The sequence below is a fragment of the Vicugna pacos genome, chromosome 16, assembly GCF_048564905.1.
Source record: "Vicugna pacos chromosome 16, VicPac4, whole genome shotgun sequence".
Classification (NCBI taxonomy): Eukaryota; Metazoa; Chordata; class Mammalia; order Artiodactyla; family Camelidae; genus Vicugna; species Vicugna pacos.
Genome location: NC_133002.1, coordinates 44913134 through 44936944, shown reverse-complemented (window position 1 = coordinate 44936944; position 23811 = coordinate 44913134). Strand labels below are relative to the sequence as shown.

The following is a 23811-nucleotide window of genomic DNA, read 5'->3' as shown; positions in this document are numbered from 1 at the left end:
AAAAGAGAGCTAGGTACTCCACTCTAGATGGGAGGGTCTGGGACTAGCAAGCAGGAATCCTTCAATCCATTCTACCTTCCATCCATTACCTGGGAAGGGGGGGGGTGCTCTCCAGACCCAGGAGTGGGAATTCACATATTGCTTAGAGCTGGCATGGCTCAGCCCTGCCCTTTAGCCTTCCTCCTTCTGACTGCCAAGGCCTAGCAGAGCTCTGGGTGGGCAGAATCAAGACACAAAGAGCCAATCAGGGGAAAAAGCTACTTAGACTTGCTACATTCCCTTGCTGTTACCCATTTGACTGTTACCCATCTGAACGGCAATCTGTAGAAGGCAGGCATGGATTTCATCTTTCATAAAGCTACCTTCTGGAAGAGGTAGCCAGGCAACTTAGACGTGATTTGGTTGGTTTATTTTGGCTCGAAAGCCAGGACTGATTAGGGTCAGAGACTCCAAGCGCCCCTAGAATATTTTGTGAAATGACCTTGCCTTCACCATCATACACTCTGGCACTCCAGCCAGACACCAGGGGTGTACCTGTCCCACTGGATAGGGATGATTTCAAATGAGAGCAGGCTGACTTAATTTTAGTTCAAGGCAGTGGTTTCTCTGGAAATGAAGCAATTTGGAAACTGAGCTTTCCCTAGACAGTAGTGCTGCTTTATGTGTGACAAATGGCTCCACTAAACATCTCATGATGTGTCTATGGAGGGTGGGAGAAGGGGAGAACTGGCCCTCGACCCCCAGCCTGTTGTAGAGAACTGTCCTTTGGCCCCATCTCTTTCTCTATCACTGACATCAAATGATTCGCTAATGATGGGAGAAGGTTAAAGCTTTTACTTCTTTGTAAAGTCATGCCCCATTTCTAGAAATCTTTCAGTGAGCAGAGGTGCCTTATGCTGAAAGCTTGTGAGCTCTCTCACTAATGTCCAGAGAGGTCACAGCAGCTGTCCCAGAGCAGTCACTTTGTGCCACAGATGGCGGATGAATTTTGGGCCTTTTGCTTATTCATTCTCCTAACATTCAGGTGTTGGCTTTGGCAAGAGCCTCTTTGGGCAAGTTCCCAGCAAGATCGCCTGATTGGAGCCACACTGAAATAATCTTCAGTGATCCCATTTCCCATCCACTCTTTATTCTGTGGGAGGTACAAAGCTGTATTTTCTCCCAGAGCTCAGCTGTCTCATAAGGGAGGGAGATCAATCAATGAGAACTGCTTCGTGTTTATCACTGGTGTTCTCTTTCAATCCCTCCACCGTCTCAGGACCGCCTCCCCCGCTTTTGTTACACTCGATCAAGTACACGTTTCATCTTCAAAATAAAAATTTATTCAGTCTGTAACAAGAACGTTGAATCTGCACATGTGCGCACAAGTTCACATTTAAAAACAGCGGAGCACATCAGTAATAAAAAAATCTATGATACAAGTGGAACATCCCAACCACCAGGAAGATTAAGGAAGGAGATGAGACCACTCTTTATATTCTGCTTCAAATGCCTCAAAAAGGTCCCAGAGATTACAGGAAGCACCTGCTTTATTTAATAAAATGAGCATAAAAGTTTGGGGTGCCTGGGGCAAAGGTAACAGTCAGTGGGAGAGTCTTTTGGACTTGTTTTCCATGTTTAGAGCAAGTCCTACAAAATAAAGTAGGAAAAAAAAGAAAAGGCACCTTAAGATATGCCAAGCAAACCAAATTCCAATAAAATATAAAAACCAAACGATTCCCCATGGGCTTATTGATTGGGAAGCATTTCAGGGCCAGCTACCCAGCTTTCAGACTGGGTCATCAGCTCGAGTTAAGCCCTGGGTATTAGCTCTCCGTGTGTACACAGGACGCTGCCAGCAGTGTTGCTGTGAGGACACAGATGGCAGCACTAGTCATACACCCCTTGGGGCATCTTCAAGCTGATGAGGGATGATTCCAGTTTAGAAATCCTGTCCTAGATCTCTGGGGCACTGAGAAAATGAGGCTGGTTCTCTTTTCATAGCAGGAGCCAGGCCCAGTCACCCTCCACTTCCAGGCTGGAAAAGTACAGAAGCACCTTGCAGTAGCTCTCCATGGCATCAAGGGACCCCAAGCCCTGGAGAAGGGTTAGGAGTGTGCAGCTTCCTGCTTTGGTGGCAGGCAGGCTTTTTCCTAATACAGGCGTCAGATAAGTTGAGGCAGCAAATACATTTATGCCTAACACATGCCTTGATCTTTTAGTTTGGAAGGGAAAACAAAGTCCAAGACACTTTTAAGTTGGATTGGTGCTGAAAGAGCTAAAATTTCATCTCCTTTACCATCAAAAAGCAAAACAAAATTTAAAATGACACTAGCCATTCACCATTACAACCATCACTATAAGACACACCATCACTGAGGAAGTGACAACTATTTCCACACAGAGTATTGGATGGGAGTGCAGGCCACAGCTGGAAGTCAGCTCCAGGTGTCCCCCACTTACCCATGAGGGCTGACCATAATGACCCTGCTCTGCGTGAGGACTCACAGGACAGCCAGAGCTGGGTTCCTGGAGAAGGAGGAGACTGAGCGGCCATCAAGATGATCCACGTTTTAATACTCACAATGTAAACAAAGTATCCACAGTTGTTCAAAAAAAGCCAAACAGTGGCTTGATTTAAAAATTTTTAAATGCCCTTGAAAGTGACCCTTTTTGCATAATGCTTGCTTTCTTAAAAAAAAAAAAAAACAACCCACCAACTCCCATAAAAACATCTTTACCAAACATGGCTAGATCACTTCAGACCTGAAATCCTCAGATGGATCAAGTGAAGATTTTTGTGAGCTGCTATGTCTCGGAAGCTTCAGGTCTGTCCAACAGCATCTGCCTGTGGCCCTTCAGCAGGAGGGGACCTCAGAGCCTGGGCTGTCACCCTCAGGCTGTCCTTGGGGCTCTTGGTAGTTTCCAAAATGAGAAAGAGGAAATACCAGTTGGGATAAAGACACAGACCCAGGAAAATGCTAGATAAAGAGCCTGAAGAGGCTGAGATGTTAGGAATGACTCCAAACATTCAGAATCTGAAAGGCAACCAAAATGGGGACAGATGAGCATGACTAAACTATAGTACTGCACGTCTACCACAGCACACGCTACTCCTAAGCGTTTCTAAAATCAAGAGGGGTTTCTCTCCTTCCTACTGACCAGGTAACCATCCAGATTACAGCGCAAAATATGTGTGCTCCTGGGGCTTTTAACCCAGGCATCACAATGTTACTTTTTACACACACACACACACACGTACACACACACACACACACACCCCTCCAGAGTAATTTTGAGTCAGACTATGGTGGTTTCCAAAATAAAGAGAGGCACTCAGCAAGAGGTCAAAACTTTTCCTCCTCATCTCTGTCAACCTACCAGACCTGCTGTTTCGGGTCTGGGTTTTCCATGAACAGAAAAGGGAAATAGGCCACCTGAGATTATCAAAAAGTCTGAAGAGAATAAAGTTTGAAAAGTCTTTGATAGCCCATCATGCACTTTCCCCGGACAGCGCTCAGCTACATAAACAGCACAAGAACACTCGGTTGTGGGAGTCTGAGAGCTGGCAAACCCCCACGGCGTGGCTGAACTGCAGGCCTTGTGTACAGGGTATTTGTTTAGGCAGGTAAATTAAGTGATAAAAAATAATTTAAAAAAAGGCAGAGCAAGACAGTTTCCTCTATTAAAAAAAGTTTTTGTTTTTCTTCACAGCATTAGAGGGTTCCCCCCACTTGCCCCATCTTTGTTGTTATTTAATGCAGTGAGAAGTGAGCATTAAACACAGTGGCGGGGAGAAGACAGAATCGTGCAATTCTGTTGACCCTGCTTGTACTTCTTAATATGAGGGATGTCACCATCTCAAGGGATAACATGAGTGGACACCACTCTCTTAACATCCATGCAAATCCTCCTCTTGCCACCCCGCCCACAGTTTCCTGTCCTTTCCCCATCAGATTGGTGATGGAACTGCCTCAGCAAGACAGAGCAGTTTAGATGGATGAGCCCTGAAAATCCATAACCTCTCTTGCAAGCCTCCTCACACTGGAACATGCCACCTAGGAAAATGCTTTACAACACATTAAATTTCCAGAACTCACAAATGTGGGTGACACATTTGAACATTTAAGGAAACTAGGGACAGCACAGGTACATATAATTACTCCACCATAAAGACACTTATAACAGGAGGTCTCTGTCCAATTTGCCTCTTGGCAGTGATGTCAGACCAAACCATGGCCTCCACACAGCAGCTGGACTCACAGCTCCTCCTGAGCACCTCTGAGTGGCCTCAGTCCACCTTTTCTGTCTCCTTTGGGTCACCCTACTACCTGTCCTCACCAAACTCTGGCCTCTGACATCACCTTGACAGTCTCTGCATTTGTCTTTTCCTCTCAGTGCTGTGATGAACCAAAAACCTGTGCTCGGTCAATCTCTGAGCAACGTGGACATCAACCAAAGCAAACAGGAAGCAAATCTGCAAAACAAACCTATTCAGTTTTGATGAGCTGCAGAGGGCGTTCCATTCCAGGCTAAATATGTTTTCTGTAAGAAGCTGAAATAGGCTTGTCTATGGCAGGTGCTCCTGTGTTAAGGATCTCCACAACAGCAGCAAAGCAACAGCAACCTAAATGGAGTCTTAAGGGCGCCTGCCCTTGGCCGAGGCCTCCCTGCAGCCTTTCAGCCTAATCCACTAGGAGCTTCCACCCTGGGCAGCAGGAACACTCACACATGACACTCCCTGGCTGTGGTTCGGCTACTGGCAAAGAACATTCTGGGATTTCAGTCTCAAAGAGAAATCAGCCTTCAGTCAAACTGCGATCTAATGGGAACCTTCTTTGAGGAGGAAGTTACTAACGCGTAATTCGGCAGGAGCTGGTGATGAGATGTCTCTATTTAAACAATTAGAACCACCATTAATATACTCTGCAGGTTCCTACCAACACCCATCAGTTTTGTTTCTGTGGTGCCTGCATGTTTTCCAGTTGCAGCTTTACTCCTCCTTACAATGGATAACTCAGAAAGACTCTACAACATTAACAACAAAACAGTGTCAGAAAGTGACGCTATGTACATAAATACTGTGTATAAATGAGAGAAATGACAAATCTTTCAGGAAAAGAAAAAAAAACTTATGTCAAGTGTTAACAGTGGTAATATCGAAAAGAAAACTTTGCATTCAATGGAGGTTATACATATGTAATGTAACAACTCAAATATCTATGAAATTAAAAAAAAAGGCAGCACTGGGAGAAACAGTTTGAGGGAGGAAAATAAATTGGAAAAAAATATGGCCATTAAACTCAGAAGGCCCACAGTTATTCAAGTAATGGAAGGGTTAAAACCCTACATTATGTATTCATTTTACAAGAACACACTGACTTTCAATTGCTGTTTTTCAAACTTGTCCCTATTTGTGTTTTAGTTGGGAGGAGGCAGCAGAGCACATTTCCTGGAAGGGGGCCAGGACGGCCACCTGTGTGGAGCCCACCCATCCGGAAGATAACTGGGCGGCCGCCTCTCCACCCCCGATTTCACCTCCTCCTCTTATGTTTCCCTCTACAGAGGACCTCTAGGATTTCATCTGGGGTTCACTTTTAATCTAATTAAAAATGACTTGCTTGGGGGAAAAACTATTTGCTTGATAAGTTTACAAGGCCAGACATTATCATGTCTTTCTGTAATGACACACTCCGGAGTGGCAGAAGAAATGGATTCTGGAGGACCCTCTTTGAAAGCAAAGTAGAATGTGCCCCATTCGGGAACTCCAAAGGGCTGGGGCTGGGGACCAAGGCTGAGAGCATGCTGATGTTGGGCGGCCCCCTTCAGCGAATCCGATGCATCAGGTCTGGAGACCAAACCATCATCACACAGGCCTGGGGCGGCATTTCCAATTTCCAGCTTGATCCCCACCATCCCCATCTGCTTCCTTCCTTGATCAAGCAAGTATGCCTTTTCTCAGAGGGCAAAATGAGGAGCAGGTGGCAGTTGATTGAAAAACAGCAATTTGCCTTTGATAAAGGTGTTCTTTGAAAATGAGTATTTTTTGAGGTTTGAATTTTCCAAAAATGAAAAATGATAAAATGGTCTTGCCGTCCAAATCAAACTCTCTCACACACACACACATACACACAGAGGGAAAAAACCAAACCCTGCATGCGCCAGGAACAGTAAAATGACCAAAATATTATAAAATTAACCAATAAAGTGCATGTTCCTTACATATTACACCTGCCCCTTTCACAAACATTTCTTTTAGAAAGTCACATGTATAGGCTCAGAATCACATGGTATTATAGAAGGGGTTGCTTGTCCGTTTTTTCTCATTTGCTCTTTTCAGTCTGCGAAGGGGGTGAGTTCTGCCGTGCTGCTGACGGGGCGCCACAGCCAGCCCTGGAGCTGGGCCAGCACACGGCAGTCCCTGGGTCTGCAGCAAAGGCAGGCCTCCTTCAGAACTAGTCAATTCGGGTCCTGCCCTGGGGAGCAAACACTGCTGACTGTAACCAAATTCTTTGGCATACTGTACGAGGGGCCTCTCCACTGGCTTGCTCTGCGCAATACACTCTGTTGTTTTGAGTTGCTCGACAAAATACTTGGTGGGCTCCTGGTTCTGGGGGGCATCTGGGTTTTCTGGGGGCTCCTGGGCCTCCATGGCATGCATGCCTGAGTCCGTTCTGAGGAAAGGCTGAAGCAGTCTGAGATGAGGGGACTCAGAGCAGACAGGCTCCCTCTCCGGTAAACAGTCTTTACAGAGGTCCAAGTAACCCAACTTGGCGAGGGAAGCTGAACGCCTCATCTCGGGTGGCTTGGCGAGCCCTACCTGGGAAGTCACTTGGGACTCGACTTCTTGAGCGTGCTCCTTCACTACACTGGGGCTGTCACTGAGACCCCTCCTACTGTCACTACTGGAGCTGTGCGGGAGTTGACAGGCTATGGGTGATGGGTCCAGTTTTTCTTGTTGCTCCCCAATATTGTCCCCAAGTTTGCTAATTAAAGTCAGGTCTTCACTGCTTAACTGGGAGCCCTCAGGTGGCACTTCACTGTCCCCAGAGAGGGGGCCCTCCCGACTTTCTTCCCAGCTGCCCTGCTCTGCAGAGGGCTCGTTGTCTGTGGTGCTGCTTTGTTCTGTGAAGCCTTCCAGGTGAACCACAGTCTGGGGATGCAGGTAATCCAAGCTGGCAGACGGTACATGGGTTGTGCGACTGACAAAAGGCGCTGCTGTCTCCAGGGCAGCTGCCGGGCTGTTGCCCCAGTCTCCAGGGCTGCTCAGGGCGGGGGTCGGGTCGGTGGGCCCAGCATGCTCAGGAGAGGAAGGAGGCAGAGGTAGCACTTTGGGGTGCAGAGAAACCTGGTCGGGGCTCAGGGTCCTGTTCAGATTTTCATCCAGTGCACAGAGGACAGTGATGGACTTCTCCACTTTCACTTTCCTCAGTCCTTGCTCCCCACTCTTCTCACTGGTGGCTGTTTCACCCCCAGGCCCAGTGTGATCGGGTGACGTCACTGTGGGGGTGTACTCAATGATTTCTATCTTCTTGGGAAGGGGCAGAGGGACTGCTGGTGTCTCAGATCCCTGGCATGAGACCACGGCCCTCTGCTCCTTCAGGACCCCTCCCTGCCGTGTTCTAGGACCTGATCCTGGGCCCTCCTGAGGAGCTGGCGATGGGTGAGAATCCAGCAGCTCGGGTGCTGGTATGATGGCCTGTTGCTCAGAATGGGCTAGGGAGCCAGCCTCAGACCCACTGCACTTCCCTTTGCCCTTGCTCATCTCTGGTTCCTTGGGGACGAATGAATGCTCCAGGCTGGCTTCACCACTCTTCCCTTTTGGAGCCACGTCTGCCACAGAAGAATCGTTCTTCGAATTCTTGCGAGTGGACAATGGGGTACAGACAGGGGTAGTGCCATGGTGCTCTTGCTCCTGCCGCAAGCGCTCCTCAAACTCCAAGGTGGCTCGCCTCACAGACCCGGGGTACCACTTGGCACCTGGGGGCATCCCTGGGCCCCAGAGCTCTTGTTCCCCCTCAGCTGGTTCCTCTTCTTCCAGCTCTGTGGTGGATGAGTGTGCCACTGGGCACCCTTCTGGGTCCCACTTCCCTGAGTCTTTGGCTAGATCAGGCTGGGCTGTGCAGGAACCTTCACTCTGCTCCAGATTTCCAGGTTTGTTCTCTGTGGCTTGGGCCCTCTCAAGGGGCAGCTCATGGCCAATGTGCTTCTTTGGTGTGTGGCATGGATTGGACAGCATGTCACCTTTCACTTGAATCTGTCCAGCTCCTTGACTGATGGATTCAATCTCAGTGACGATTTCTTTGACCGAAATTGCATTTTCTGAGTGAGACTGCATGAAGATGTCTGGGCTGACCAGTTCGGAGATTGCCTAGGCAGAGAAAATAGTGAGATGGTTATGGCAAACTGGCAGCTAATTGAAAATGCCAGACTTTTGGCTTACTAATCCCCTGAGTCAGGAGAACCTTCTGGCTACGAGGACATGAGTCATGGTGTGGCTGGGACTGTCCTCTGCCTGGGATTGTACTCTGTTCTGTCATACAAGAAAAAAGAAATGGACTTGTCAAAGGCAAAGATCCAGAATTAGTCACAGACTATGTCACTGTGTACTAAACTTTTGCTCTGTTTACTCAAATAGGATTCTAATCCAATATCTTGCTCCAAAAGTAAATAGCAAGTAGCCTTGGAGGCTCCTATACTCTTCATTTTCTTAAAACCACGAGCCTTCAGGATTTAGGCCATACTGGGGTAAATGAAACATTTCCTCTCTAGCCTATCAACTTCCAGTTTATCCTAACCTAGTTCAAGGGGAGGAGTCCCACTGAAGGGCTTGGTGGCCATCTGGAACATGCTCAGTGATAGAGGAAGACGGACGTCTGACTTGGAGACGCACTGTTCTCTTCTGTCCTCTGTCTCACCAGCCTCCGTCCACGTCCTCCCACTGCTGCTCCCAGCAGCAGCATCCCAGCTTATGATGGCACCCTGCATCTGACTGTACAGTTCCCTGAGTTTTACATGGCTCCTTCCTTGGCTTATGCAACCACGTGCTTGTGCAAACTGAGAAACTGTGACTCTGACATTTTACTGTTCCACTAGTTATGAATTCCCAGATGGATTTAGAACAAGGCCAAAGAAAACCAGCCAATGCAAAATCAAGTCCTACTGTAAAAGAAATAAGAATCTCAAAATCTGAAAACTGCCCTTGGACACGTCTTAAAGTAACATCATTATGACCATCAATCTACTTTGGTAACATTTTTATAAACCTTCAGAGTACATTATTTCCCTAGGAATTGTTTTGGTCTTTCTCCTTCAAATGTCAGAGCTAGTACAGACTAACATGGTCAGTTATACCTTTGGGGGAAGTCTGCTGGGACATCAGGTAGAGGCCAAGACTGGGAGAGAAGTCACAGCAGACCCAGTGTGTGCATGGACTACGAAGAGAGTGCTTATGTGACCAGAAATTTTGCAGAAAAGCTATTTCTGTCAGAGCTACTACATCCATTAGTCCGAAGGAGAGCTCAACATTTTGATTTCCCAGTAGAAGCAAGACAGAGGCATAGCTTTTGCGGGAGAGAAGACAGAAGCAGAGGCAACAACTGCCCTGGGGTGGTTAGGAAGAGAGAGAACAGTGAGTAACAGACATGGAGGTGAATGTAAGTAGAAAGACATAGGAGATGTCAAGAATCAAGTCTGGTCCACTGAAATCATTAAATTATTTCATTTATGTTAGAGTAAATCTGTCACCATTTACTTCCCAATTACTGGATGATACTGTCTCAGAAACTACTGTTTTTAAGATACATCCCAATTTCAGAAGTCAAAATGAGAATAAGCGTGCATCTTAGAATTGATGATATACAGTAACTCTTTCCTGAGTCTGAGATGGCTCATAAGAACTCATATGCCACTGAGAAGGATCTTGGGATTCTGTCTGCTCTCAAATCACTTCCTCAAACCATCCCTTGATTCCTGAATACTGCAGGGTCTGAGATGAGGAACAATTCAGAAACATTACTAACAGCAAGAACTCATGGGCATCAGCTGCTACTCCAACAACTATTAACACATGTCTAGTCTGAATTTTCGGAGGCAGAAAGAATTTCCCAAACAAACCCATCTTCTCAGAGAGAGACAGGTCTCACTCAGGCAGCAGACAAGTCCCTGGCACTTCACTGCTGGGAGATTTGATCTAAACTGCAGAGGTCCAGAGGGCTCCTTGTTCAGGCAGGGCATTTGTTCTGGCTATCCCCTTCTTCCCTCATCCCTTCTCAAAAGTGCTTCCAATGACACCAAAAGCCTGGAAAGATAAATTCCTTGAAAGGCAACTGATTTTTTAAAAAATATTTAAGTCCTAAGTCTTCAAAAGAAATTCTTGGCCAGACTGTCTCTCCCATATTGCCTTCCTAAATCTTTTAGCAACATCAAAAATGAAGTAAACATAGCAGAGTCCCAAATATTTTGTCTTCAAAGAGAACTTCAATACACACAGAACTATAAAGGTAGTTTTTACCTTTGACTGTTCCTCATCTATTGATGACTCTTCAGACGCATGGGGGGTATTACTCAAAGAGCTGCTTCTCTGGTCATCAGCTGTCGCTTCGGAAGGGGCGATTTCCACCACGGACAGTCGACAGCTCTCACTCCTTCCTCCACCTAGTTCTTCCATTCGTGAGTGAGAAAAAGATCGGGACCGGGTTTCTTGGGAAAGCTCTACAAACTTCTCTAGGGCACTAAAAAAGTCAATGCGATCTGTACTGAAATCTGAGACTTCAGCCTGGCAACTGGGTTGAGGGCTTGGTGACTCAGGATCAGGGGACATGGGGAGATCTTTTAGGCGGGATGTCAGTTCATCCATAGGCAGTAGGTGGACGTTCATGTCTGCTTTCAGTGCGTCTGTCTCCAAATCTTCCACTGTTAAGTCTGGGAACTTGTTGGCCATTTCTGGGTCCTGTCCAGGCTGGATTAAGGCTTTGGATGCATGGCAGTTGTCAAGAGGGAATTTTGATTCATTGAGACAACACCCTGATGAGCATCCATTGATGTCATTTAGGTTTAATTCATCTTCTATCTGTCCGGCGTGAAATTCCCTAGATGTAAACTCCAAGCAGATCATTCTCTCTTTGGTACACAGGCCTTTCTGATTTTCCTCTTGTGGGACGACATGTTCCACAAAGACGGGAGGTACAGGTGGGTGACTCTCCATGGTCTTCACCTCGGCGATCTGGTCTGCTGAGGTGGTGATCTCCTTCTTGTTGAGGTCTAGCCCTGGTTTGCAGATAGGTTCGTGGTGGTCCGAGAGGTCGCTATCGGAATGAGATCTCCAGAGCTTGTTATGCCGCTGTTTGCTGTGGAGGACATACGTAGGAAATGCTTTACTCGGCTTTGTGAAAACAATCCACACCCTCCCTGGAAACCACTCCCAGATAAACTTAAATCGTAACTTGCAAAATGCTTTGCTGATGCCCCACAAAAGTAGGGCAATAAACATCTGAAAAGATGCTCAATTTCACTAGTGGCAAAGAACAAACAAAAAAAGAGCAAAACAACATCACAACAAAAACAAATGAACACAAGATCTGATTTTTTTACCCAGCAGACCTATAAGAGCAAAAATGGTTGCTAACAGCCAGTGCTGCTGATGGTTTGGCCAAACAAGCCCTAAATAATACACAGTTGGTAGGAGTGTGAACTGTACAATTTTTAAGAATGAAATTTGGCAATAGCTTTCAAAATTTAACCTTTTAACCAACAATTTTCCCTTTAAGAATTTTACTTGGACAAATGCTACTATGTAAGTGCACAAAGCAATATAAGTATCTCTACTGTAATGCTGAGGTACTAAAAATAACCGGACACCAAGAAAGTTTATTTAAATACGGTCCATACACCTATATGCTATGAGGCTATTAAAAATAGGTATTTTAGTGGAATGACGTCCAATGTATATACTATTAAGTGAAAAAGCATGTTGAACACATTTAGACTGGTCAATTCCCACATTAGAGTCAGTGTAGGAAAATGTCTGGAAGACCACCAAGCTGCTAACAGTGTTTCTTTCAAGGAAGACAGGGTTTCTATTCTTGGGGAGGGCTTTACTTTCTACACTCTGTAGTATTTCTGTGATTTTTGAATTAAAAAAAAAAGATCATGTTTAATATTAGTAACTGGGTGGAAAACTAAAAACAGCATCCAAGTAATACAAAGAGAAATACTCTACTGGAATCCATGATTAAGTCCTCATAATTGGGATAAAGAGCTGATTTGGATTAATCACTGATGTGGAAGTGCGAGGAGAGTGGTCATCTTTTTAGAGTTAGAAAGCAAAGATGAGGCTAGTAAATCTGGAGAAAAAGGCTGGTAACAGAATGGAAGAGGGGAAGTACAGGCCCCTTTCACATAAGGATCTGTGGATAAAAACCATCAAACTAAAGTGACACCTGGAAAAGCAGGTGGGCCAAAAAGACCACACACATACAGTCATCCTTTGGTTGATTTTATGAGAGAAGGTCTGATGAGATTTCATTCCAAACTACACTCTCTAACAAGGAAGCACCGTTCCCAAAGCTCCAATCAAAAAGAGAAAGGAGGCCCTGTGGTTGGGCAGGCACCTGCCCAGGGAACAGGTCACTAAATGTGGCGTTTGGGGGTGCGGTTTCCATGACTTACAAGCTGATGAAGAGCTACCTCGCCGCAGGGTGGAATGGGAAACGACCCAAAACAACTAACCCTGGGCGCAGGGCCACACCTGCCTCCGGGCCTGTGAATCTCTGCCGAGTCATGCGCCTGCACTAATGTGAACTCCTGTTTGTTCTCAGCTCTGCACCTGCTCTCAGCTCCCCCTGCCTGTCTGCTGCTGGGGTAGGGCTCTCTCTGACTCAGGCCTGTCCAGCTGAAGGGAGCTTTTCCGGGTGGGGAGCGGGTCATTTGTTTATGAAGACAAACTATAATCAATTAGCTGGGTGTAAGGTGGGGTTTTCACCCTTTCCAAGCTGCACAAACTCCAGCCACCCCTAGGAGGAGACAACATATCACAGATCCCAAAGGAGCGCGTGGCTGTGAGGACAGGCGAGCAGACTGGTTGGATAGGTGGGGCCTAAACTGTACCTTGTGGCCAACAGATGCCAGTATACCTCCCCTTTGAAGCTTTTCCTCTTAGATCTTGACACCATGTATCCTGACCTAAATATGACTGTGTTCTCCAGTTTCTATCCCTCACCTATCATGAGGATGTTCAAACCTGCAACAACTCCTCCCAGCCACGAGTGCAGGACTATTCCTGTGATGCACATCACTAAGAAGATAACTCACAGAATAGCTGTTCTCACCCTTCTAATAATGTAAGAACAGTTTATCTTCTCAGTCAACAGGCAGATGGAATGTTTTCATGATTCCAAGAACCCTCCAAAGTATGTTTTTTAAAAGCTGCTTATAAATCACTGATCAAGAGGGAATGAGAGACTGAAGTTACGCTAATAGGCACGAACAGTGCATGTTTCAGAGGAAGTGCCTGACATCATAGCTGCTTTCCCCAGCAGGGATTTCCTTCTCTTCCTGGAGAAGATAATCATCAGAAAATATTGGGTCAGGGCTCTGGAATTAAACTGACACCTACTTGTAAAGGAGAAAGAAAAACCCCAATCCAAAAATAAATCTGATTCTGCTGCCTTTTTCATTTTTGCAATCGGGCCCGCAGGGGAGGGTGGCAGGCAGCTTTCTGATACAGTCAAGGTATTCATCGCCATGGCCTTTGAAGCACTGCTACCCCACGTGCCGCTTCCTGATCACCTTCTCCTCCCAGCTCAGAGGTTAGTAACCTCTGTCCTGATTTTTGGGCTCTTCATTCCTCCTTTTCTTTATAGTGTCATCACATGTTTTGTTCTAATGATTTACAGCTTAGTTTGCTTGTTTTGAATTTTATATAAATGGAATCATACTGGATGCCTTCTTCTACAACTTCTTCTGCCTAATACGTTTTTAAGATTCATCGATGTACAGCTGTGATTTTATAGAGTGTAATGAATATGCCACAGTATATTTTCCCACCCTGTTGATGAACAGTTCTGCTGTTACAAACAATATTACCGTGGACATGCTTATGCCTGGCACACACTTTGCCTTCCCAAAGGTGTTATATATATGGGAATGGAAAAGGTGCATCACAGGGCATGTGTGCATCACTAGTTTTACTCAGTAACATCAAACTGTTTCCCAGTGAAGCTTTTTCCTAAGCCAATTTATTCCAATGCTCCATCACTGGTAGGGATAGATGTAAGACATTAGATCATATTTGTTTTTTTTTTAACTTTTTTATTAATGGGGGGTAATAATGTTTGTTCATTTATTTATTTATTTTTAACGGAGGTGCTGGGGATTGAACTCAGGACCTCGTGCACGCTAAGCAGGCGCTCTACCACTGAGCTATATCCGCCCCCCATATTTGTTATTTTAAACTGTTAATGTTTTTTATTCAGCTGACTCCCTCCACCTAGTCCAGGTAGGCAGCAAGTAAATAAGTTGCCAAAAAGAACTGCAGAATTGGTTTGTGGCCTGAATGATGCAACCGAGTCTCAGGTTCTTTTCCCCCTTGAGTGGCCTCTGACCTGAATTTGGATTCATACAAACACACTGACACATGTGAGATGACTGGGCCATCCTGGGCAAGAATTTGGCCTTTTACTTAGTAGATGAACAAGAAGGAAATCTCAATGACAGGATACATATGATATCCCATTCTCCTGCCTCCGCTTTCTTATTGGTGTATGTTTGGTAAAGTACCAACTCTGAGAAAATTATATAGAGGAAAATACTACTGAAAATGAAGTATCAGTTATAGTAAAATCAGACTGTTTATGGTTACTTCTTAGAGCAATAGGCAGCTTGTAGGAAGGAGAAGGAAGAGAAAAAGCATCAGCTGAGCATTTTCTGTGCGGTGCATGGTCCTAAATGCTTTAATATTATTTCACTGAAAATCCTTTAAACCATAATTGTGATTGGTTGTCACCTGACCAGGAGCCTATGTCCTCTCATTCTTGGGTTCCCTCCTGCTGGCTGACCACTGTGCACCAGCTAACTAGATTTCAATGTCTCCACCAGCAAAGCCAGGGCAAAAGACAACTCTGTCTCCTCTGGCCCTGGTGACAGGAATGTTCAAAGAATCTAACATCTAACAGGACATGTGTCACGAACTCTCCTTGGCCACCACCAATATTTTCTTCCTTGTCCCTTATACACTGGAACATAATATCTCAGACACATGGTCCAGCTTGCAAATGCCTGAAATCTGAGCTCGTCTAATGGAATATAAATCTGCCAGAAACCTAAATGATTAGAGTGCAGAATAACAAACAGGGCTGCTGGCAGTTTAATGGAGGGTTTCAACACACACACACACACACACACACACACACACACACACACACACACACCCCTTCTCCTGCCTCACTCCCATCCCCCAGCTACAAAAACAGAAAAAAGAAAATTAGATGTGAACAGTGTCAGTGGCTTTATGATGCCCTCACTTTTAGGTCTAAAGGAGAATATTAAATATTAGCCTTTCCCAGGTTCTTAAAGACATATAAAAGATGCAAAAAGTCCCGTGTATCTCAGAGGGGCTGTCACTGTTTGGCCCATACCCTCACATTCTGATTAAGAGACTGTAATCAATTCAAAAACCACTACAGGGGCCTGGTATCGCTTTGGTAAACTTTTCTTCTGCCAAGAGGTCAAAGCACCAAGCTAACACCCTCAAACACCAAGCTGCCATCTCAAACTAAGCACCCAGTGCCACTCCGGACAATCAATGGGGCTTGAAATTGCTGCGATCAGAGTTCTCTCTCTCTGGGAAAACCACCACATGTGCTTCCTGGGAGAAGATATGAAATACAAGATCTAAGCACCTGGATAGGAAATGGAATTTCTTTGCAAAGAGAATGAGTGGGAATTTTCTAAGGACTCTCCTCTCCTGGTTACCTAAGCTGCAAGGCTTGACAGGGCTTCAGACAGTCACAGGAATCTGGGGCTGCTTCTTTGCTCTTCTGAGCAGACACACCCTGGAGCAGTGCCTAGGGCTGGGCAAGAGTCTGCCAGGCCCAATTCACTCGGCAGCTAGCTTAGCAGGTAGCCTACTAGTGCCGTTTCCTGACAACACATCCTAGACTGCAGACCCGAGTGGCTGTACACCCAAGAGGCACGCCTACTTCTTCCTTCTTGGCAGAGGCCTGATTTGATTTGGGTGCTTACTGCCCCATGGGTTCAGGGAATGTGGCACCTCCCTAGCACCAGAAGGTGAATATGAATTTGTTTTGGCCCATCTAGGAAATTCTGTTTTTCCAGTGATTCGTTTTAGGAATATGACCCAGTCTTGGTAAGTGAGTCCGGGGGCCGGGGGGCAGTCTACTGGGGAGCTACTGGGAAAGGTCTCCCCCTCTAACTGAATGCCCATTCATTCAGCCAGATGCTGTGGAATTTATATGTACATGCCTAGAAATATGGCAGACATCTGGCAATCATGAGGAAAATTCAAGGACCAAGCCATTAACTAACAAAGGTAGAGCAGGAAGATGGAGAGCACCAATGTCCCCCTTATTACATCACTGAGCTATTGCAGAGTCTACTTCTGTGCTTCTTGTTATGAGATGTTAAATGGTCCAACTTCTTAAACTACCTACAGCTGGATGTTGGACCAGGCATCTTCTGTTTGCTCCTACAGACCCACTCGTCAGCCTCTCCACCCTGCTCTCTGCCCTGGAGACTGATCTGTGAACCACATCAACTTGTCTCCTGACTTCCATAGGGTCTGGCTAGTGGGGAGCCCCAGCAGGAGACTGGAGGGAGGAGAGTGAAGGCAGGTCATTTTCCCCCAGCACCTGCCCTGCAGGATCACTTTGGCTGGCTGCGTCCCTTGACTGAAGGCTTCTGCTCCTCTCTGAAGGTGCCTTTTCTCCAGGAGTCTCCTTCCAGTTTCTAGTAACTGCTCCCTCCCTCTCTGGGCCTTGGAGCTACTACCAAACAGCTCTGCTGATAGAAGTCCCTTGATTCCACTAGAATCCCACAGCTTTGTCAATGGCCCCTGTATAAGGCCGTCCTCATATAATCCTAACTGGAGTACGCTACTTCTTGTCGAGACCCCAGTTGGTGGAGACACTCTATTATTACCTGCAGCGGAAAGCAGCCTAAGTGATATACCCCCAGTAGTAGCCTTTAGTTCTTAAAATCCAGGAAACATCACAATACAGAGAATTTCAGGGCACTTCCATTCCAGTTGCTAATGCAGTGAGTGTGTCTATGGGTGGTGGGAGGCAGTGATTACGGAAGGAGGAGGAAATGAATGGCACATGCATATGTGTGTTTTCTGGGTAGCCTTGGAGGGAGATGATGAGAATCGCATCTGAACAACAGAACATCATGTACATTATACACACATTTATTTACAATGACCCTGTGAAGTAGGTCTCCCGATTTTCACTTTACAGACGGGGTCAGGTGAGGAGCAGAACTATGAATTAACTTCTCGAAGCTGCAGCAAGGGGGTGAACCAGGAACGGAAACCAGATCTCCTGACTCAGATTCTGTGGTTTTCTCACTCTCCAGGACGTGCCCCTCCCTTCAGGAATCAAGCCCAGGAAGGCAGGACGGAGAGGGAAGATGCAGGGTGACTTGTGGGTTTATGCTGCCCTTGTTCTCCTCATCTGAGATTTTTCTGAAATTCCTTTAACATCTAAGAAAAACCACATACACTAAAAAAACCCAATCCAACAGCTTGCAGTAGCCTGGGATTCCAGAATAAATACTGAAATTGGCAGGACACATAGTATCCTTCCTCTCAGTGGGTCACGTGAGGACACTGCCTAATATCCGTCATGCGTGTGCCTGGGGATATACAATATTTATGTCTCATTCGACCCTCCGATGCCTCTTTCTTGTGCCAAAAAGAACTGCTTTGTCCTACCTTCTGATCTAATCTAAAATGTCATCAAAATCTGGCCCCGAAGACCTATAAATTCTTTTAAAGTTGAGGAGACTTCAGTATCCTCCCAGCCTCCTAAGAGCATGGCTCAGATGAAATCATGCCAAGTACTGAGTAAATGGGAGGGTTTTTTTAGTGGAAACCATAATGCTATGCTGTGGCCACATTTTCACAGTACTCTGGGGGTGGGAGGGTGGTCCCTTTGCCTGGATAGGCTGGAAGGCTATTTAACACTTTGTTCAGGGGAAACACAGCCCAGATTCAAGAGTCAAGACCAAGTCATGAGACTCACTGGAGTCAAACTCTGGCATCAGCCCCAACTACTTCTAGGCAGCTGTGCCTTCACCCTACATGTTCCACGTAGAACATGCCTACGTGGAAAAACAAAGCAAAATACAGCACTCCACAGAACTTCAGCACGTGCCATCTCAGGAAACCGATCTTCAAATCAGTTTACTATCTGAATCTTTCCTGAGATCAGCTTTTACCACCAAAGGTGTAATAAATAATGTAGGGAAGTTAATTACTCTTTATAACCAATTACCAAGTGACTGTTGAAACAGCCAGTTCTTACTGATGCAGGAAGATGTTCAAGACTAGACTAGGTAGACAGAGAAAGACAAATACTGTAATGGCATCACTTTCATGTGAAATCCGAAGAAGCCAAACTCAGAGAAATGGAGAGTAGACTGGAGGCTACCAGGGGGCTGGGGGGCGGGGTTGAATGGGGAGATGTTAGTCAAAGGGTACAAACGTCCAGATACGAGATTATCAAGTTCTGGGCATCTAGTGTTCAGCATGATGGTAATACTGTATGACATACTGGAGTGTTGCTAAGAGTGATCTTCAATATTCTCACCACGAAAAAGGGGGTAATTATGAGTTAGCTAATGCTATGGTGTCAATGAATTTACAGTGTGTAGATGTATGAAATCAGCACACCGGACACTTTAAACTTACACAATGTTGTATGTCAATTATATCTCAATAAATCTGGGGGAAAAAGGAACAGTGGTGGTTAAGTGCAGCGTAAGTGCTCAGTAAACGCTGCTACGGTTAAAAAAAAAAAAAAAGACTTAGTACTGGGTGAAGAGGTAAAGCTGAGGAACAGGTTTTGTGAAAAATACCCGTGAGTGTATGTGATAAGAGGGAGACTTGGAGAACGAGGTAAGATAATGCCAACTGCTGTCCATGGGTACTGACTTTATAAATGATTTCTCTCTTTTATAATTTTCTGCATTTCTGCAAAGCATATATAAAAAATCAAACATATATATATATATATATATATAATATATATAAAATCTTAAAAAAAAAGAAAACAAGAGTGCTATTTCTGGGAAGCACCTTTATACCTCAAATGGGTTATATATATATCCCAATTCTGCTGATTAATCATACAACCAAAATTACTGGAAAAAGCTCAGTGAAACTCAGCACTGAAAAAAAAAAACAAACGCTCAAAGGGGCAGGAGGTACTGTCAATTTTTTAAAGAATGGGCCAAAAGATTTCTAAGAATTTCAGCTATGCCTAGCATTACCTAGGGAGCAATCAGTGTTCATTTTGATAAGGCAGCTGCATCTGGCCTTAGAAGATTTTGAGAAGTATGTATTAAAATCTGCACCTAGTTGAGAACTGAAATAAGGAAAGAGTATTTCCACCCTTCAGTTTAAATGACTTTAAATTAAATGCCTCATCTTCCATGCTAATCTTAAATATTAGTACTGATTTTTTTTTAAAAAAAAACTAGATTGATAGAGATTTCAATTTCCAAAACATATCACACATTCAAATGAGACTGAGAACTAGCCGCAGAGAAGGACAGTTCACTGTGCTTTGGGGAGCATGAAGGAGGGAAAGTCTGAGAAAGTCACTTAAGGACTCACCTTGCCAGCAAGATCCCCTGGTACTCTTCCAGCTGTCTCATGAAGCTGGGGTTGGGCTTGGTCACTGTCCGTCTTTCCTTCACGTAGTCATAGGCTCGGTCCAGATTCCAGCCGTACTCCTTCATTGCATAGGCAATCACAGTGGAGGCTGAGCGACTCACCCCCATTTTGCAGTGCACGAGGCATTTAGAGCCATGTTTCCTAGTTTGGGGCATTGAAGTAAAGAAGAAAACACAATAGTGAGTATACTTTACACTATAAAAGCCAGGTTCTAAATGTGTCCACATCTCTCCTGTCTTGCCCTTCCAATGTCTCGCTCTGCAATCCATCCCACCTTAGTACAACTGTGTGCGCCTCTAATCAAATGCGCAGGGAGGGCAGGCAATTCTGGAGCATTCAAACAATACTCAGTGTTTATATGAAGCCTCTTTAATTCATTTGGCAAACATTTACCAGGCATTTACCATGTGTAAGACAATGTGCGAGGTCCAGGATGCAAAGATAAGTAACAGTTTTTCTCTAAAGGGTAGGATTCACTGGGAGAAGTGGACAATTAAAATTCAAAACAGTAACTGCAATGACAGTTGGTCACACAGCACAGAAAGAGAATTTTCAGTTTAGAGACTGGACCCCATTTTGTGTGTGGTTGGAGGCCAGTCCCCTCAACTCCAGGGGCATGTTTCATGGCTGGCACAGGTATGGGAGTGATTCCTCTAATTTATCCAAATGTTCTGAGTTGCTTCCAGTTCAAGTTCCAGTAAGAGCTCTATCCCTGGAGGAAAGCACAAACCAAATGAAACTAACCCTCTTTAATCAGACATAGCCCTGGATATTACTTTTCACAACACCAACCCTCGTGTTCTGTCTAGGGACAGGCTATACAGCCTGTAGAGCTGGATGGGGCCATGTGATAAACCACATGGCTTTCTTAGCAATGAGGGTGGAATGAGTCACTAGCTGTTTTTTTTTTTTTTTTAACGGAGTGGAAGAAAGAGAAAACAAAGTTACCACAAAGTGACACTAACAAGCAAACAAAACAAAACCCCTCATGCCAGAGCTTATTACCTTGGATATGAATTATTATTCAGTTTTCTAATTCTGTTAATAACACAGTGTCTGGCACAGAGTAAGCCTTTAAAGATTTGCTAAACGTATGAACAAACTTTTGCATCTGCTGCTTAGAGATGTCAGCTTAAGTAGGAACAATATTTTCAAAACTAGAAAAAAAGAACAGTTATCCTTATCATTAGTGTACACGGGCTGGGATCCTTCCCAAGTGGCTATTCCAATAAATTAAAAATTGCACGTGTCAGCCTAACAGGGGAAATCTATTCATTTACTCACTCACTGTATTACAAAAGACAAGCTCCCTTCCAGAAGCTTGTAAGACTTCTGCTGGAGATAGAGACACATGAAAGAGTTAAGAACCAATGCAAGGTGCCATGAGGTTAAGTGCCAAAATGAGTGGGCCAGATAAGCTGCGGGAATGCAGACAATGGTCTGGAATAACTGAAATAGTTTCAAAAGGAAAAGAAAGTTAACCTGTCAATTAGATGTGAAATTTTAGTGTCCTGTTATGGTTGGTGCGGGTGTGCGTCTGTGTGCTTGGATTATCCCAAATGACTAGGAAATATCTGTTTAGCTTATGGCACCACATAGTTTTCATTCAGACTATAGTTGGGAAGCCAATGCACAGTGACTCAGATGGAAGTTCAGACATGTGCTCTGTATTTTCCCATCAAGCTCTGACAACTTTAATACATCAAATTTCAGGTCTATGCCTGCAAGCATGGAAGGTGCTCAAACTTGGACAATCTTAGGAAAAATACAACTATGAAATCCACTCCTATGAAAACATTTCTTCATTTTGAACTGGTTTTTTTTCAGTGGATGGCTTCTAACACAGGTAATGAAGGATCAGGAGATAGTGCTCACCTAATTCAACTTTCAGTTTCAATGCCCACCCCTACCCCAATTCAAGCACTAGACTGTCCAGATTAAGCCTGGCATCACATTAGGAATCCTAAACTCACCTGCTCTCAGATGTCAACTTACACTTGCAGGAAACTGAGAGTTGGTGTCTCTTGGTAAATGTAATGTGGGTGCTTCATGCATCTCCCCCTAAACCCAGCCCTGCTGAAATTAGCCTTTCTTTTCACTGGGACTTGGGCCTCACCTCAAACTCTAGCCTTTTTGGTTGTGACTCTGACAACTTGCCTCGTCTTTTCCCTTTCCTTAAGGAACTAGACTATTCCTATATACTTGATAAACTCTGAAATGAAACATGATCTTAGGTTCAAGTCCTACCTTCACCACTTTTTACGTAACCTCTCTGAACCTCATTTCTGCAGTCTGTTCTCTGTACAGAAGGATGACAGTGTATGTCACTCTGGGTTTTGGAAAATATTACATGAAAGAATATGTATGCCATGAGTGGTATCATTAGGAATAATCTAATAATAAGCTTCAACAATACAAAACAGTCTTTCAGGTACTGGCTAGTGACTGAAAAAATGGGCTCAAAGCTGGAGTATGAGGATTCAGGGGAACTAAGAGGAAGAACTTCCTGTCCATGAAGCTCCTTAGGCAAGATGTGGCATCATTCTTGAAGGAGGACTTTAAAAACAGAAGTGCTTCTCATCTGCCAGGGAGGATCTGAGTGTGGTCCCACTTGAAGGGGGAGCGTGGCCAACATGCTCATTTATGGTTTCCTTTATTGAAGGAATAAATAGGACTGGAAAGGAAACCCCCAGGGACTTAAAGAAAAAATCAGTGTTGACATATTAATATTAAACATTAAATTAATACTATTGAATTGCTTCACTAAAAGGACCAATTAATTTAAGCTAGACAACAACAGAAGAGCCACAGAAAAACTTCACTATTTAGAGTATCATAAAAGTAAAGGAAAAGAATGGAAAAGATTTCCAAAGCTCACTATGTTTCTCTCCTTGTCTTCAGAGAGGAGGACCCACTGTTCTGCCCGCTTGGAATGATTTCTATTATATTACTTAAATGTCCCTGTTGGCAACATAAGAACTCTCCCTTCTCTCATTCACAACTTCTTCTCTAATTCAGAATTTCTCCCTTCTCTCATTTCTATTCCTTTTGCTGCAGCTTAAGTTTATTTTCTCTAATTTTGTGCTCAATGAAAATAGCCAACATGAGATCATCTTCTTCCAGGGGCTTCATCTACTTAAAGGAAAAGTGTTCAGTCACTGATCTTTTCTCCGGGATTAAGAAACCTGTCTCCTTTTCCCTGTTACTTCCTTCTCCCTGAGTATGATCAGTAAGTTACATACAACTTTCAGGCCCCAGCCACGTGTGGTGCACAAGGGACAGGGGTCAGAATGTGTGTGCGGGACCATTACTCACTTTGCTTTAGAGATGAATTTGTAAGTGTCATTCCAGTAAGCCAGGAGATCTGTTGCCTCTTCATCGTATACCCGGATGTTATGATACTCAAAGACTCCTGGGAAGAAGTTATCTATCTCTCGAGTGACATTCAAGATATACCGGACCCTGCGAAGGAACCAAGGAGAACATGAGCTCTACTGCCCAGGTGAAATCCAATTCCCAGCACTGTTTTTCTTATTTAAAACTTGTTTACTCCCGAGGCTGAAATTAAATCCTAAGATATTGGAGAAAGCTGAAAAAATTCTAAGAGGCTGTACTTATTTAGTACAGAAACTGTGTAACAGGGCCCTGGGCATACCTGGGCACCAGGGAGCTACTGAGACAAAAGTTGTTTGCCAATTTCAACATCTAAATTCTGTCTTCAGTTTTTGTATAGTTGTACAATTTCATCTTTGAGAGCCTTTTGAAAATATGCCTTGCATTTTACTCCAAAGAATCAACCCAAGGCCCACAATCTGAGTTTCTCTTTAGTCATTAAAAATTACCAGCAAAAAAATTTATTCTCTGAAAGTCATTTGTGTTAAATCAGACGATTAACATGTACCTCAAGGGAAAAAAAC

General features: G+C 44.6%; 1 protein-coding gene across 4 annotated transcripts in view; it reads right to left on the bottom strand.

Moving 5' to 3' along the window:
* Positions 1 to 1299: 1299 nt before the first annotated feature.
* SSH2 (slingshot protein phosphatase 2) overlaps positions 1300 to 23811 on the bottom strand; it is a 217079-nt gene continuing 194567 nt past the window's right edge. For all 4 annotated transcript variants that reach the window (XM_006214406.3, XM_031685352.2, XM_015248039.3 and 1 more), the window contains 4 exons: positions 23210 to 23356; positions 19835 to 20035; positions 10493 to 11327; positions 1300 to 8350 (listed from right to left, as the gene is read on the bottom strand). In XM_006214406.3, the coding sequence (XP_006214468.1) occupies positions 6263 to 8350; positions 10493 to 11327; positions 19835 to 20035; positions 23210 to 23356 (3271 nt within the window). In that variant the 3' untranslated portion in view covers positions 1300 to 6262. The remainder of the gene's footprint in view (positions 8351 to 10492; positions 11328 to 19834; positions 20036 to 23209; positions 23357 to 23811) is intronic.